Here is a 16,442-nt window from a genome sequence, read left to right on the forward strand (position 1 = left end):
GCCAGTAATGTTACATTTCAGACTTCACTATGGTTATCAATGAAACCTCAACACTGAAAAGCCCCTATGCTGTTAGCCAGGGACATGCTACTACAGTAGCATCATGCTGTTAGCCAGGGACATGCTACTACAGTAGCACCATGCTGTTAACCAGGGACATGCTACTTCAGTAGCACCATGCTGTTAGCCAGGGACATGCTACTACAGTAGCACCATGCTGTTAACCAGGGACATGCTACTTCAGTAGCACCATGCTGTTAGCCAGGGACATGCTACTACAGTAGCACCATGCTGTTAGCCAGGGACATGCTACTACAGCTGCCTCCCAAATGGCAGCCTATCCACCATGCTATGGGCCCTCATCAAAACATGTAGTAGCACCATGCTTCTACAGTAGCACCATGGTTAGCCAGGGACATGCTATGTTGTTAGGTGCCATGCTGTTAGTGCTACTACAGTAGCCCTGATGTCACCTACTACAGTAGCACCATGCTGAATGCTAGCAAGGGGACGGGACATGCTACTACAGGCTACTACAGTAGCACCATGCTGTTAGCCAGGGACATGCAGATGCCATATCATGTTTAGACCAGTCAGATGGGTTGGAGATGTGTTCATGGGTCTAACATATAGGGAAATAATTGACGGTGAAGGCCACAGGATATGGCAAATGCTGCAGATAATTGGCATCAGGAACAATGTAGTCTAACATCAGATCCCCCTAACATCCTCTCATGTTGCTCAAACCTATTTCTCACTGAGATAATTATTGGGGTCATATACACACGCACGCACACACACACACACACACACACACACACACACACACCACAGGGTTAGTCATGTCGAGGTTATCTTAACCCCCTTGTCACACAGCAAGTAGGGCCCGACAGTTACACACCACAGGGCAGATAGGGCCTGAAAACCACAAACCTGGAAGGTACGCATTAGAAGCATGGATTTAAAAAGCCTTTTTGTGGTAGCCCAGTTTATAAAGGCAAGATGTGCCCATGGCATGACAGCAGGAAAGGCCAAAAAGGATAAGAATTATGTTTTCTATGAGGTGGAGATTCAGGATTCCAAGAAGTTGAAGCTTTGCTACTTGGACAAGGTAAGTAAAAAAATATAAACAACTTCCCTCATTTCATTTCATTGGCTTCTAAAGTAAAAACTCTGTAATTCACCTGTTTAGGAAGTAGGTAGTAACTGTACCAGACATTTCCCTTTTTGTCCTCACAAGTTGTATTCTGTATTATGAGGCAACCTCCGGTACTGATTTTAGGGCTCTATTTAATCTGGGTCTGCTACATTTCATTCATGCTGTGAAGCTGAACTTCCCGGATGAGGATTCAATAGAGCCCTTTAATTTTGTGAAACTGAGGTTTTGGGACAGTAGATACTTAATGTCAATTTGTTTATGTGTAATAGCTGTGTATTCTGTCAGGTGGAACCTAATGCCACTATTGGAGAGATCAAGTGTCTATTATATAAGATCTGTGAGTACCCTGCCTCAGTCCTGTCTCTGTCTCTGTCCAGTCTCTGCCTGGTCTCTGCCCTGTCTCTGCCCTGTCTCTGCCCAGTCTCTGTCTGGTCTCTGCCTCTGCCCTGTCTCTGTCCAGTCTCTGCCTCTGCCCTGTCTCTGTCCAGTCTCTGTCCGGTCTCTGTCCAGTCTCTGCCTCTGCCCTGTCTCTGTCCAGTCTCTGTCCGGTCTCTGTCCAGTCTCTGCCTCTGCCCTGTCTCTGTCCAGTCTCTGTCCGGTCTCTGTCCAGTCTCTGCCTCTGCCCTGTCTCTGTCCAGTCTCTGTCCGGTCTCTGTCCAGTCTCTGTCCAGTCTCTGTCCGGTCTCTGTCCAGTCTCTGTCTGGTCTCTGTCCAGTCTCTGCCTCTGCCCTGTCTCTGTCCAGTCTCTATCCAGTCTCTGTCCGGTCTCTGTCCAGTCTCTGCCTCTGCCCTGTCTCTGTCCAGTCTCTGTCCAGTCTCTGCCTGGTCTCTGCCTGGTCTCTGCCCTGTCTCTGTCCAGTCTCTGTCCAGTCTCTGTCCGGTCTCTGTCCAGTCTCTGTCCGGTCTCTGTCCAGTCTCTGCCTCTGCCCTGTCTCTGTCCAGTCTCTGCCTGGTCTTTGCCTGGTCTCTGCCTGGTCTCTGCCCTGTCTCTGTCCAGTCTCTGTCCAGTCTCTGTCCGGTCTCTGTCCAGTCTCTGCCTCTGTCCTGTCTCTGTCCAGTCTCTGTCTGGTCTCTGTCCGGTCTCTGTCCAGTCTCTGCCTCTGCCCTGTCTCTGCCCTGTCTCTGTCCAGTCTCTGTCCAGTCTCTGTCCGGTCTCTGTCCAGTCTCTGCCTCTGCCCTGTCTCTGTCCAGTCTCTGTCCAGTCTCTGCCTGGTCTCTGCCTGGTCTCTGCCCTGTCTCTGTCCGGTCTCTGTCCGGTCTCTGCCTGGTCTCTGCCCTGTCTCTGTCCAGTCTCTGTCCAGTCTCTGCCCTGTCTCTGTCCGGTCTCTGCCTGGTCTCTGCCTGGTCTCTGCCTGGTCTCTGCCTGGTCTCTGCCCTGTCTCTGTCCGGTCTCTGCCTGGTCTCTGCCTGGTCTCTGCCTGGTCTCTGCCCTGTCTCTGCCTGGTCTCTGTCCGGTCTCTGCCTGGTCTCTTCCTGGTGTCTCTGCCTGGTCTCTGCCCTGTCTCTGTCCGGTCTCTGCCTGGTCTCTGCCTGGTCTCTGCCTGGTCTCTGTCCTGTCTCTGTCCGGTCTCTGCCTGGTCTCTTCCTGGTCTCTGCCTGGTCTCTGCCCTGTCTCTGTCCAGTCTCTGTCCAGTCTCTGCCTGGTCTCTGCCTGGTCTCTGCCTGGTCTCTGCCTGGTCTCTGTCCGGTCTCTGTCCGGTCTCTGCCCGGTCTCTTCCTGGTCTCTGCCTGGTCTCTGCCTGGTCTCTGTCCAGTCTCTGTCTGGTCTCTGCCTGTCTCTGCCTGGTCTCTGCCTGGTCTCTGCCCTGTCCTGCCTGGTCTCTGTCCAGTTTCTGCCCTGTCTCTGTCCGGTCTCTGTCCGGTCTCTGTCCGGTCTCTGTCCGGTCTCTGTCCGGTCTCTGCCCTGTCTCTGCCTTGTCTCTGTCCGGTCTCTGCCTGGTCTCTGCCTGGTCTCTGCCTGGTCTCTGCCCTGTCTCTGCCTGGTCTCTGCCATGTCTCTGCCTGGTCTCTGCCTGGTCTCTGCCTGGTCTCTGCCTGGTCTCTGTCCGGTCTCTGTCCGGTCTCTGCCCGGTCTCTTCCTGGTCTCTGCCTGGTCTCTGCCTGGTCTCTGTCCAGTCTCTGTCCGGTCTCTGCCTGGTCTCTGCCTGGTCTCTGCCTGGTCTCTGCCCTGTCTCTGCCTGGTCTCTGTCCAGTTTCTGCCCTGTCTCTGTCCGGTCTCTGTCCGGTCTCTGTCCGGTCTCTGTCCTCTGGTCTCTGCCCTGTCTCTGCCTTGTCTCTGTCCGGTCTCTGCCTGGTCTCTGCCTGGTCTCTTCCTGGTCTCTGTCCGGTCTCTGCCCGGTCTCTGCCCGGTCTCTGCCTGGTCTCTGCCCTGTCTCTGTCCAGTCTCTGTCCGGTCTCTGCCTGGTCTCTGCCCTGTCTCTGCCCTGTCTCTGTCCAGTCTCTGCCTCTGTCCAGTCTCTGCCTGGTATCTGCCTGGTCTCTGCCCTGTCTCTGCCCTGTCTCTGTCCAGTCTCTGTCCAGTCTCTGTCCGGTCTCTGTCCGGTCTCTGCCTGGTCTCTGCCCTGTCTCTGTCCAGTCTCTGCCCTGTCTCTGTCCAGTCTATGCCTGGTCTCTGCCCTGTCTCTGTCCTGTCTCTGTCTTTGCTCTGTCTCTGTCCTGTGTCTCTCTGTCTTGTCTCCGCCCTCTCTCTGTCCTGTCTTGGCCCAATCTTCTCTGTCTCTGTCCTATATCTGTCCTGTTTCTATCTCTGTCTTGTCTCTGTCTGTTATAGCAAGTGTGTTACACTCCCTATTCCAGTGGATGGCATGAAATAACTTGTTGTATTTCGTCTTTAGCAGTTGGCGATAGATAGATTTCAGGAAATACACTGACATTCTAACTCCAAATTTGGAATTCGGAACTTCACATTACTTCCTGAAATGACTGAATTGACCCCAACCCTGATGATGTCCTAATGTCCTAATGTGAAATGTTTCTGAAGTGACTAAAATCATTTGTGATGGTTACAGATCCTAAATGGTACCCAGCCAGACAGGCTTTGTCACTTCACCCAGGTACGTCCTCCTCTGAATCCTTAAGCCCTCGTCACTGACATACACATTGACATATACAGTCACAGGAGTGACAGGAGGAAGATTTTTAGAACTACAACTGTATATAAATATCGAACAATATCAACATTATCACACATTTCAACACTAGAAGTAACCAGCGGGTCAACAGTGTACAGTTTGTTTGTCATTACGTGAATGTTTTCCTATTGGGACGGCGAGCCTGTGCCTATGGGTTGTTACGGTGACCGGTATTACGGTATTACCGCCACACCGGCGGTCACGAGTCATGAAGGTAGTCAAGTTCCACGTGACCGTTTATTCACGGTAATTAGGCTTCTTCCAAGCTCGGATGCTGCTGATGGTCATTAGTAGCCTACCAGACTGGCTAACTGCCTGTTACTCAGCACTCTATTGTCCCTCTAATCACTCTGACGTCAATGCAAATGTAATCAAAAATCTAATCAAACACTTGATGAGAGCCAATGAGCTTGTGTTGCACAATTTTATATAGGGTATAAACAATTATATATAGGGTATAAACAATACCACCCTGCATACCACTGCTGGCTTGCTTCTGAAGCTAAGCAGGGTTGGTCCTGGTCAGTTCATGAATGGGAGACCAGATGCTGCTGGAAGTGGTGTTGGAGGGCCTGTAGGAGGCACTATTTCCTCTGGTCTAAAAAAATATCCCAATGCCCCAGGGCAGTGATTGGGGACACTGCCCTGCGTAGGGTGCCGTCTTTCGGATGGGACGTTAAACGGGTGTCCTGACTCTCTGAGGTCATTAAAGATCCCATGGCACTTATTGTAAGAGTAGGGGTGTTAACCCCGGTGTCCTAGCTAAATTCCCAATCTGACCCTCAAACCATCACGGTCACCTAATAATCCCCAGTTCACAATTGGCTCATTCATCCCCCTCCTCTCCCCTGTAACTATTTCCCAGGTCGTTGCTGTAAATGAGAATGTGTTCTCAGTCAACTTACCTGGTAAAATAACGGATAAATTAAAAATTAAAAAATAATAATTGCATGAGAAAACAGAGTGATGGCCTCTATTAAAAAGAGGAGGATCCCATCAGCTTTCTATAGGCTAGGCCTACTATATTTATTTCTCAAATGTCCTAATATTAAGCACATTGCTTCTCTTTACAAAAGTAATATAGCCTACCTGGCTAGCATGAAAATGAACCATGGGAAAAACGGTCCTCATTCTCTAATTATGTGCATTGATGACATGTATTTTTACCCTGCTCCTGGAGCATGATAATGGTCCATTGTAAATCAAAACAAATGTCACACATTGTCAGCAAACTTAACATGTGTAAATATTTGTATGAACATAACAAGATTCAACAACTGAGACATAAACTGAACAAGTTCCACAGACATGTGACTAACAGAAATGGAATAATGTGTCCCTGAGGGGACAAAATCAAAAGTAACAGTCAGTATCTGGTGTGGCCACCAGCTGCAATAAGTACTGCAGTGCATCTCCTCCTCATGGACGGCACACCAGATTTGCCAGTTCTTGCTGGGAGATGTTACCCCAGTCTTCCACCAAGGCACCTGCAAGATCCAGGACATTTCTGTGGGGAATGGCCCTAGCCTTCACCCTCCCATCCAACAGGTCCCAGAAGTACTCAATGGGATTGAGATCTGGGCTCTTCGCTGGCCATGGCAGAACATTGACATTCCTGTCTTGCAGGAAATCACGCACAGAACGAGCAGTATAGCTGGTGGCATTGTCATGCTGGAGGGTCATGTCAGGAGGAGCCTGCAGGAAGGGTACCACATGAGGGAGGAGGATGTCTTCCCTGTAACGCACAGCGTTGAGATTGTCTGCAATGACAACAAGCTCAGTTTGATGATGCTGTGGCACACTGCCCCAGACCATGACGGACCCTCCACCTCCAAATCGATCCCGCTCCAGAGTACAAGCCTCGGTGTAATACTCATTCCTTCAACGATAAACTTGAATCCGACCATCACCCCTGGTGAATCAAAACCACGACTCGTCAGTGAAGAGCACTTTTTGCCAGTCCTGTCTGGTCCAGCGACGGTGGGTTTGTGCCCATAGGCGACGTTGTTGCCGGTGATGTCTGGTGAGGACCTGCCTTACAACAGGCCTACAAGCCCTCATTCCAGCCTCTCTCAGCCTATTGCGGACAGTCTGAGCACTGATGGAGGGATTGTGCGTTCCTGGTGTAACTCGGGCAGTTGTTGTTGTTACCATCCTGTACTTGTCCCGCAGGTGTGATGTTCGGATGTACTGATCCTATGCAGGTGTTGTTATACATGGTCTGCCACTGCGAGTGCGATCAGCTGTCTGTCCTGCCTCACTGTAGCGCTGTCTTAGGCGTCTCACAGTACGGACATTGCAATTTATTGCCCTAGCCACATCTGCAGTCCTCATGCCTCCTTGCAGCATGCCTAAGGCACGTTCACACAGATGAGCAGGGACCCTGGGCATCTTTCTTTTGGTGTTTTTCAGAGTCACTAGAAAGGCCTCTTTAGTGTCCTAAGTTTTCATAACTGTGACCTTCACTGCCTACCGTCTGTAAACTGTGAGTGTCTTAATTAATGACGGTTCCACAGGTGCATGTGCATTAATTGTTTATGGTTCATTGAACAAGCATGGGAAACAGTGTTTAATCCCTTTACAATGAAGATATGTGAAGTTATTTGGATTTTTACAAATTATCATTGAAAGACCGGGTCCTGAAAAAGGGATATATATATATATATATATATATATGTTTATTTTTATTTTATCCCAGCCCCGTCCCGCAGAAGGCCTTTTGCATTCTGGGAGGCCGTCATTGTAAATCAGAATTTGTTCTTAACGGACTTGCCTGGTTAAATAAAGGATTAAAAAATATATATATAAAATAAAGACTCCACTATTGCAAGTAACCATTTCAATAGAATATCTCATATTGTTTATATCAGTATATATCAGTACCAGTCAAAGGTTTCAGAACACCTTCTCGGGTTTTTCTTGATTTTTACAATTGTTTTCATTGTGGAATAATAGTAAAGACATCAAAACTATGAAATAACAAAGAAAATCATGTAGTAACCCCCCCAAAAAGTGTTAAACAAAATATATTTTACATTTGAGTTTCTTCAAAATAGCCACCCTTTGCCTTGATGACAGCTTTGCACACAAACAACTCTAAATGAAGCATATAGGAGTACCATTTTTTAACCTCTCAACACATAAATCCATGTGCATACTCCTGTCTATTTTATTCAGCTTTGTTCAATTGTATTCTTCATACTATAAAATTATATAAAATAATGCCACAGAATTCTCAGCAAATCTTGTCTGCTAAATGAACTAGTGTAGAACACAGCCATATGGCACAGCCAGATCAGGACCTAACAGAAGGATTGACTCAGAGGATGCTATTCTGATCTTCTGAAATAGACTACATTTTCTTCATATCATGTTTCTTTAGACCTGTCTAAAATAAATCATGGATTTATTGTGAAGGTGTAGAATATATTACATGGATTTATTGTGAAGGTGTAGAATATATTACATGGATTTATTAGACATTTTAAAATGTAGATGTTCCAAAGGTCTGCATCAGTGGCTTGTAGGCTGTGTGTGGAAGTCATTAAAGGCTAAATGTGTTTACGCTAATTAACGGTCAATTACCGTGAGAGCGACAGTTATCACCGGCTGATTAAATTTTGTGACTCTGCCCTAGTCTGTGCCCACATTCTCTTTTGTCACATGACCTCTCATATGATGGACTGGAAGACATAGCTGTAACCTGATGATGTTTTGACACCACCCGAAGAGCCTGGACAGCTGAGAGCATGACCTGAACTTCTCTGACATAACAGATAGGTCTTGTAAGGTTCTGTGCCAAAAGCACTAGCTGGCCAATAGCAGGTCACAGAGAGGACTGTAGCTATGAGATATGAGATATGTGTGTTTGTGTGCATGCATTCCTGCCCATCTGATACTCCATGCAGGCTAAATCAAACTTGATATTGAAAGAAAACAAGTACTATTTGAACCCTGGTCTCTCAGAGCTTGGTAGAGCTTTGGTAGAGTAGAGTAACAGGGCACGGAAGTCAAGCCTGATTACATTTTAGTCATGTAACAACGGCTTTTAACCAAAGCGTAGGGTTTTGCCTGGTTCAAGAGCACATTGCCAGACTTTTCACCTAGTTGGTTCAGGGAGCCAAACCAGAAACCTTTCAGTTACTGCCATAACGCACTTAACCAGTAGGCTTCCTGCCAGTAGGCTTCCTGCCAGTAGGCTACCTACCAGTAGGCTACCTGCCAGTAGGCTACCTGCCAGTAGACTACCTGCCAGTAGGCTTCCTGCCAGTAGGCTACCTGCCAGTAGGCTACCTGCCAGTAGGCTTCCTGCCAGTAGGCTACCTGCCAGTAGCATTCCTGCCAGTAGGCTACCTGCCAGTAGGCTACCTGCCAGTAGGCTTCCTGCAAGTAGGCTACCTGCCAGTAGCATACCTGCCAGTAGACTTCCAGCCAGTAGGCTACCTGCCAGTAGGCTACCTGCCAGTAGGCTACCTGCCAGTAGGCTTCGTGCCAGTAGACTACCTGCCAGTAGGCTACCTGCCAGTAGGCTACCTGCCAGTAGACTACCTGCCAGTAGGATTCCTGCCAGTAGCCTACCTGCCAGAAGAATACCTGCCAGTAGACTACCTGCCAGTAGGCTACCTGCCAGTAGGCTTCCTGCAAGTAGGCTACCTGCCAGTAGCATACCTGCCAGTAGACTTCCAGCCAGTAGGCTACCTGCCAGTAGGCTACCTGCCAGTAGACTACCTGCCAGTAGGATTCCTGCCAGTAGCCTACCTGCCAGAAGAATACCTGCCAGTAGACTACCTGCCAGTAGGCTTCCTGCCGCCCCAATATGGGGAGGTTTAATTAACCCCTTTCATCTTAAAAATCAGGAATGGATGTCGGTTAACACTCGGTGTGTGTGTGTGTGTGTGTGTCTGTGTGTGTGTGTGTGTGTGTGTGTTTATGTCTATGCGTTTAAATCAAAGGCATTAAAACCACATTCAAATACTTCCGGCTTCATGAGCCGTCGGAGGTTTTCCATAGCAATACTGTACATGGAGGACATCAGCACTGTCACTATGTACTGAAGTGTGCCATATTGCTGAATGGGACTGAATGGGGCTGAATGGGGCTGAATGGGACTGAATGGGGCTGAATGGGGCTGAATGGGGCTGAATGGGACTGAATGGGGCTGAATGGGACTGAATGACATCAAAGAATCGCTGTACTCACTGACATTTTCAACCTCTCCCTGACCGAGTCTGTAATACCTACATATTTCAAGCAGACCACCATAGCCCCTGTGCCCAAGAAAGAAAAGGTAACCTGCCTTATTGACTACTGCCCCGTGGCACTCACGTCGGTAGCAATGAAGTGCTTTGAAAGGCTGGTCATGGTTCACATCAGCACCATCCTCCCCAAAACCCTAGACCCACTCCAATTCGCATACCGCCCCAAAAGATTCACAGATGACGCACTGCCCTTTCCCACCTGGATAAAATGAACACCTATGTAAGAATGCTGTTCGTTGACTATAGGGAGGAGGTCAGAGACCTGGCAGTGTGGTGCTACGACAACAACCTCTCCCTCAACGTGAGCAAGACAAAGGAGCTGATAGTGGACTACAGGAAAAGGAGAGCGAAACAGGCCCCCATCCACATCAACAGGCCTGTAGTGGAGCGGGTTGAGAGTTTCAAGTTCCTTGGTGTCCACATCGCCAACAAACTATCATGGTCCAAACACACCAAGACAGTCGTGAAGAGGGCATGACAAAGCCTATTCCCCTCAGGAGACTGAAAATATTTGGCAAATATACAGCTGCACCATCGAGAGCATCCTGGCCGGTTGCATCACTGCCTGGTATGGCAACTGCTCGGCATCCGACCGTAAGGCACTACACAGGGTAGTGTGTACTGCCCAGTACATCACTGCAGCCAAGCGTCCTGCCATCCAGGACCTCTATACCAGGCGGTGTCAGAGTAAGGCATAAAAAATGGTCAAAGACTCCAGTCATAGACGGTTCTCTCTGCTGCTGCACGGCAAGCAATACCAGAGCTTCTATCATAAAGGTGTATTTTTACGGTGAAAATTATCTTCCCCAAACTTGAAACTCACGTGCTGCGTATGTATGCAAGTTAGGCTCTACACAAAAAAAAACGCATTAATGTGCTTCATTTTAAGAAGTTTTTTGGCCACATTAGTTGTGATACAAACTTTATCAAAACATAAAAGCCTATGGGCTATGTGTGCGACTATGATTTGAAAAAGTTGCCAAAAAAAAGGCCCATGCAGTTTCTTGTCTTACTGCACACAAGCAATAATACTGTATATCATTCACTAATTTGGGCTCCCGAGTGGCGCAGCGTTCTAAGGCACTGCATCTCAGTGCTAGAGGCATCACTACAGACCCTGGTTTGATCATGGGCTGTATCACAGCTGGCCGAGTCCCATAGGGTCCCATAGGGTGAAACACAATTGGCCCAGCGTTGTTAGGGTTTGGCCGGGGTAGGCCGTCATTGGAAATAAGAATTTATTCCTAACAGACTTGCCTAGTTAAATAAAGGTAAAATACAGGTTAAATAAAACATAAAAATGATAATACTGTATATTATTCACCTATCTGACTATTATATTATTGTTTTAATCTTGTCTTTACTAAATAATATCTATGTGAAATTTGTTTTGATTTAAAATGTATCATTATCATTTACCTGTCCAGAAACAGGGGCAGGGGGAAAAAAAGTCATCTATGCACTTAACTAGCGAATGGAGGATGTTTTTGCCATGGGTCATTTTCATGCCCGCCAGGTAGGCTACACTCCTCTTGTAAAGAGAAGCAATGTGCTTAATATTAGGAAAATTGAGAAATAAATATAGTAGGCCTAGCCTATATAAAGCTGATGGGATACTCTTCTTTTTATTAGAGGCCATCACTCTGTTTTCTCATCCAATTGCATAGCCTATAGAAATGTTACGGAACATGAGCTCATGAAGTGTTTGATTCGTTTTTCAAAATATACATTTGCATTGATGTCAGAGTGATTAGAGGGACAATAGGGTGCTGAGTACCAGGCAGTTAGCAAGTTTGGTAGACTACTAATGACCATCAGCAGCATCAGAGCTTGGAGAAGCCTAATTACCGTGAATAAACAGTCACATGGAATTTGACTGCCATCATGACCAGTGTGGCGGTAATACGGTCACTGTAACACCCTTAGGCATAAGCAGCAAGTCCACGGCTCCATACTGCCTGGTGTCAACGGTACAGGCTGGTGACGGTGGTGTACTGGTGTGGGGAATGTTTTCCTGGCACACTTTACAGAAGGTCCCTTGATACCAACTGAGCAATGATTGAATGCCATTCCCCGAATAATTAAGGCTGTTCTGGAGGCAAAAAGTCCAACCGGTACTAGATGGGTGTACCAAATAAATGGACAAACTTAAGTACTTACATGTATTTAGATATATTTAATTCTAAAATTAGTACATATGTATTTGAAATATATATGTCAATATATTAGTCTTTGGTGTGGTTAGAACCTTCGTAGGAGCATCGTTAAATCTCAGCTGTTTCCCCAAAACCATCGTTGTTAACGTTGCAACGGTTTGTAATCTGACACCTGTCTCAGACCACTGATAGAAACAACTACTCAAAGTGTGTCGTTCAATATTAGACTCATGTGATTTATCCCATCTGTTGACCACCGATAACTTCAGAACAAAGTTGACTTCAAATACAAAGTTGCCAATGTCTTCTCTACATGCTGATCTGTCATCAGTTTTGTGAATTAAATATAACGTGTAGGGAATATTATAATGGATAAAGCTGATCCGAGAGCCGCGCTCCATTTCTTTCGTCCCGTTCTCTCTGCGTGGTGTTTTGTTTTGGGAAACGCATGTTAAATCTTTTGTCGGTTGTAGAAACGACGCATCGTTAAAACACTCAGGTAAGTGTAACATGAGTTCCCCAAAACATCACGCAGAGAGAACGAATGCTAAATGCATCGTCTTTCCTTAGTGTTTTAACGATGCATTTGACCTCAATTCCATCGTTATTGGGAAACCAGGCTCAGGGCTTTTGGCACAGCTATATTGCTATGCAGTAGTCGACCAGCATAGCTTGTGACTTCACTGCTAAAGACTGAGGGGAGGGGGGGGGTTTAATGTCCTAATGTCTTCCCTGTCTATTCAGAACATCAACACGATTCACCACTATCCCTTATGTGTCGATCTCTTTCAATAAACAGTTAGATTCCGTTTCCCTGAGACACCAAGCCTAGTCCTTGGACTGAAAAGCAAGAACCAATGGAGATTCTCTGTTGAAAGTACTTTTTAGTCCAGGACTAGGTTTTAATCTGTGACCAGGAAACGGCTGCTAAATAAATCATCTTGTTATACAGAACTGTAACCATGACAACACTACATTTTGTCAGATGGGGAGTCCCTGAAGGATGATGAGGTATTGGAGAATCTACCGGTGGGAACCACGGTAACAATGTTCTTCCACGACCTGGGACCGCAGCTGGGGTGGACCATGGTGAGACCACGATGTTTCTGGGATATTGGACGAGGTGCTGTTCCCCACTGTACTGTTTTCTGGGAACAGCAAACAGTGAGCGGACATGTTGCCTATCAGTGACCTCTCTTCCCCTGAACAGGTGTATCTGACCTCTCTTCTCCTGTACAGGTGTAACTGACCTCTCTTCTCCTGTACAGGTGTATATGACCTCTCTTCTCCTGTACAGGTGTAACTGACCTCTCTTCTCCTGTACAGGTGTATATGACCTCTCTTCTCCTGAACAGGTGTATATGACCTCTCTTCTCCTGTACAGGTGTATATGACCTCTCTTCTCCTGTACAGGTGTATATGACTCTCTTCTCCTGAACAGGTGTATATGACCTCTCTTCTCCTGTACAGGTGTATATGACCTCTCTTCTCCTGTACAGGTGTATCTGACCTCTCTTCTCCTGTACAGGTGTATATGACCTCTCTTCTCCTGTACAGGTGTATATGACCTCTCTTCTCCTGTACAGGTGTATATGACCTCTCTTCTCCTGTACAGGTGTATATGACCTCTTCTCCTGTACAGGTATATATGACCTCTCTTCTCCTGTACAGGTGTATATGACCTCTCTTCTCCTGTACAGGTGTATATGACCTCTCTTCTCCTGTACAGGTGTATCTGACCTCTCTTCTCCTGTACAGGTGTATCTGACCTCTCTTCTCCTGTACAGGTGTATCTGACCTCTCTTCTCCTGTACAGGTGTATATGACCTCTCTTCTCCTGTACAGGTGTATATGACCTCTCTTCTCCTGTACAGGTGTATATGACCCCTCTTCTCCTGAACAGGTGTATCTGACCTCTCTTCTCCTGTACAGGTGTATATGACCTCTCTTCTCCTGTACAGGTGTATACCTGACCTCTCTTCTCCTGTACAGGTGTATATGACCTGACCTCTCTTCTCCTGTACAGGTGTATATGACCTCTCTTCTCCTGTACAGGTGTATATGACCTCTCTTCTCCTGTGGTGTATATGACCTCTCTTCTCCTGAACAGGTGTATATGACCTCTCTTCTCCTGTACAGGTGTATATGACCTCTCTTCTCCTGAACAGGTGTATATGACCTCTCTTCTCCTGTACAGGTGTATATGACCTCTCTTCTCCTGAACAGGTGTATATGACCTCTCTTCTCCTGTACAGGTGTATATGACCTCTCTTCTCCTGTACAGGTGTATATGACCTCTCTTCTCCTGAACAGGTGTATATGACCTCTCTTCTCCTGTACAGGTGTATATGACCTCTCTTCTCCTGAACAGGTGTATCTGACCTCTCTTCTCCTGAACAGGTGTATATGACCTCTCTTCTCCTGAACAGGTGTATCTGACCTCTCTTCTCCTGTACAGGTGTATCTGACCTCTCTTCTCCTGAACAGGTGTATCTGACCTCTCTTCTCCTGTACAGGTGTATCTGACCTCTCTTCTCCTGTACAGGTGTATATGACCTCTCTTCTCCTGTACAGGTGTATATGACCTCTCTTCTCCTGTACAGGTGTATACCTGACAGGTGTATATGACTCTCTTCTCCTGTACAGGTGTATATGACCTCTCTTCTCCTGAACAGGTGTATATGACCTCTCTTCTCCTGTACAGGTGTATATGACCTCTCTTCTCCTGTACAGGTGTATATGACCTCTCTTCTCCTGTACAGGTGTATATGACCTCTCTTCTCCTGTACAGGTGTATATGACCTCTCTTCTCCTGTACAGGTGTATCTGACCTCTCTTCTCCTGTACAGGTGTATATGACTTCTCTTCTGTACTGTAGGTGTATATGACCTCTCTTCTCCTGTACAGGTGTATATGACCTCTCTTCTCCTGTACAGGTGTATATGACCTCTGTACTGTCTCCTGTACAGGTGTATATGACCTCTCTTCTCCTGTACAGGTGTATATGACCTCTCTTCTCCTGTACAGGTGTATATGACCTCTCTTCTCCTGTACAGGTGTATATGACCTCTCTTCTCCTGTACAGGTGTATATGACCTCTCTTCTCCTGTACAGGTGTATATGACCTCTTCTCTGTACTGTATATGACCTGTACAGGTGTATATGACCTCTCTTCTCCTGTACAGGTGTATATGACCTCTCTTCTCCTGTACAGGTGTATATGACCTCTCTTCTCCTGTACAGGTGTATATGACCTCTCTTCTCCTGTACAGGTGTATATGACCTCTCTTCTCCTGTACAGGTGTATCTGACATCTCTTCTCCTGTACAGGTGTATATGACCTCTCTTCTCCTGTACAGGTGTATATGACCTCTCTTCTCCTGTACAGGTGTATATACCTCTCTTCTCCTGTACAGGTGTATCTGACCTCTCTTCTCCTGTACAGGTGTATATGACCTCTCTTCTCCTGTACAGGTGTATATGACCTCTCTTCTCCTGTACAGGTGTATACTGACCTCTCTTCTCCTGTACAGGTGTATATGACAGGTCTCTTCTCCTGTACAGGTGTATATGACCTCTCTTCTCCTGTACAGGTGTATCTGACCTCTCTTCTCCTGTACAGGTGTATCTGACCTCTCTTCTCCTGTACAGGTGTATATGACCTCTCTTCTCCTGTACAGGTGTATCTGACCTCTCTTCTCCTGTACAGGTGTATATGACCTCTCTTCTCCTGTACAGGTGTATCTGACCTCTCTTCTCCTGTACAGGTGTATCTGACCTCTCTTCTCCTGTACAGGTGTATATGACCTCTCTTCTCCTGTACAGGTGTAACTGACCTCTCTTCTCCTGTACAGGTGTATATGACCTCTCTTCTCCTGTACAGGTGTATCTGACCTCTCTTCTCCTGTACAGGTGTAACTGACCTCTCTTCTCCTGTACAGGTGTATATGACCTCTCTTCTGTACAGGTGTATATGACCTCTCTTCTTCTGTACAGGTGTATATGACCTCTCTTCTCCTGTACAGGTGTATACTGACCTCTCTTCTCCTGTACAGGTGTATATGACCTCTCTTCTCCTGTACAGGTGTAACTGACCTGACCTCTTCTCCTGTACAGGTGTATATGACCTCTCTTCTCCTGTACAGGTGTATATGACCTCTCTTCTCCTGTACAGGTGTAACTGACCTCTCTTCTCCTGTACAGGTGTATACTGACCTCTCTTCTCCTGTACAGGTGTATATGACCTCTCTTCTCCTGTACAGGTGTATATGACCTCTCTTCTCCTGTACAGGTGTATATGACCTCTCTTCTCCTGTACAGGTGTAACTGACCTCTCTTCTCCTGTACAGGTGTATATGATCTCTCTTCCCCTGAACAGGTGTATCTGACCTCTCTTCTCCTGTACAGGTGTATATGACCTCTCTTCTCCTGTACAGGTGTAACTGACCTCTCTTCTCCTGTACAGGTGTAACTGACCTCTCTTCTCCTGTACAGGTGTAACTGACCTCTCTTCTCCTGTACAGGTGTAACTGACCTCTCTTCTCCTGTACAGGTGTATCTGACCTCTCTTCTCCTGTACAGGTGTAACTGACCTCTCTTCTCCTGTACAGGTGTAACTGACCTCTCTTCTCCTGTACAGGTGTATATGACCTCTCTTCTCCTGTACAGGTGTATATGACCTCTCTTCTCCTGTACAGGTGTATATGACCTCTCTTCTCCTGTACAGGTGTATATGACC

The 16,442-nt window shown here is 46.8% G+C and overlaps 1 protein-coding gene across 2 annotated transcripts in view; it reads left to right on the top strand.

Moving 5' to 3' along the window:
- Positions 1-808: 808 nt before the first annotated feature.
- Positions 809-16,442, top strand: part of LOC112260940 (very-long-chain enoyl-CoA reductase) — a 32,073-nt gene continuing 16,439 nt past the window's right edge. Inside the window, exons 1-4 of one of the 2 annotated variants that reach the window (XM_042329159.1) lie at positions 812-1,111; positions 1,445-1,496; positions 4,168-4,212; positions 12,690-12,793. In XM_042329159.1, coding sequence (XP_042185093.1) covers positions 956-1,111; positions 1,445-1,496; positions 4,168-4,212; positions 12,690-12,793 — 357 coding nt within the window. In that variant the 5' untranslated portion in view covers positions 812-955. Of the gene's footprint in view, positions 1,112-1,444; positions 1,497-4,167; positions 4,213-12,689; positions 12,794-16,442 lie in introns of both variants that reach the window. The other variant, XM_042329160.1, reaches the window with a different exon arrangement.

The sequence above is a fragment of the Oncorhynchus tshawytscha genome, linkage group LG10 (genome assembly GCF_018296145.1).
Source record: "Oncorhynchus tshawytscha isolate Ot180627B linkage group LG10, Otsh_v2.0, whole genome shotgun sequence".
Classification (NCBI taxonomy): Eukaryota; Metazoa; Chordata; class Actinopteri; order Salmoniformes; family Salmonidae; genus Oncorhynchus; species Oncorhynchus tshawytscha.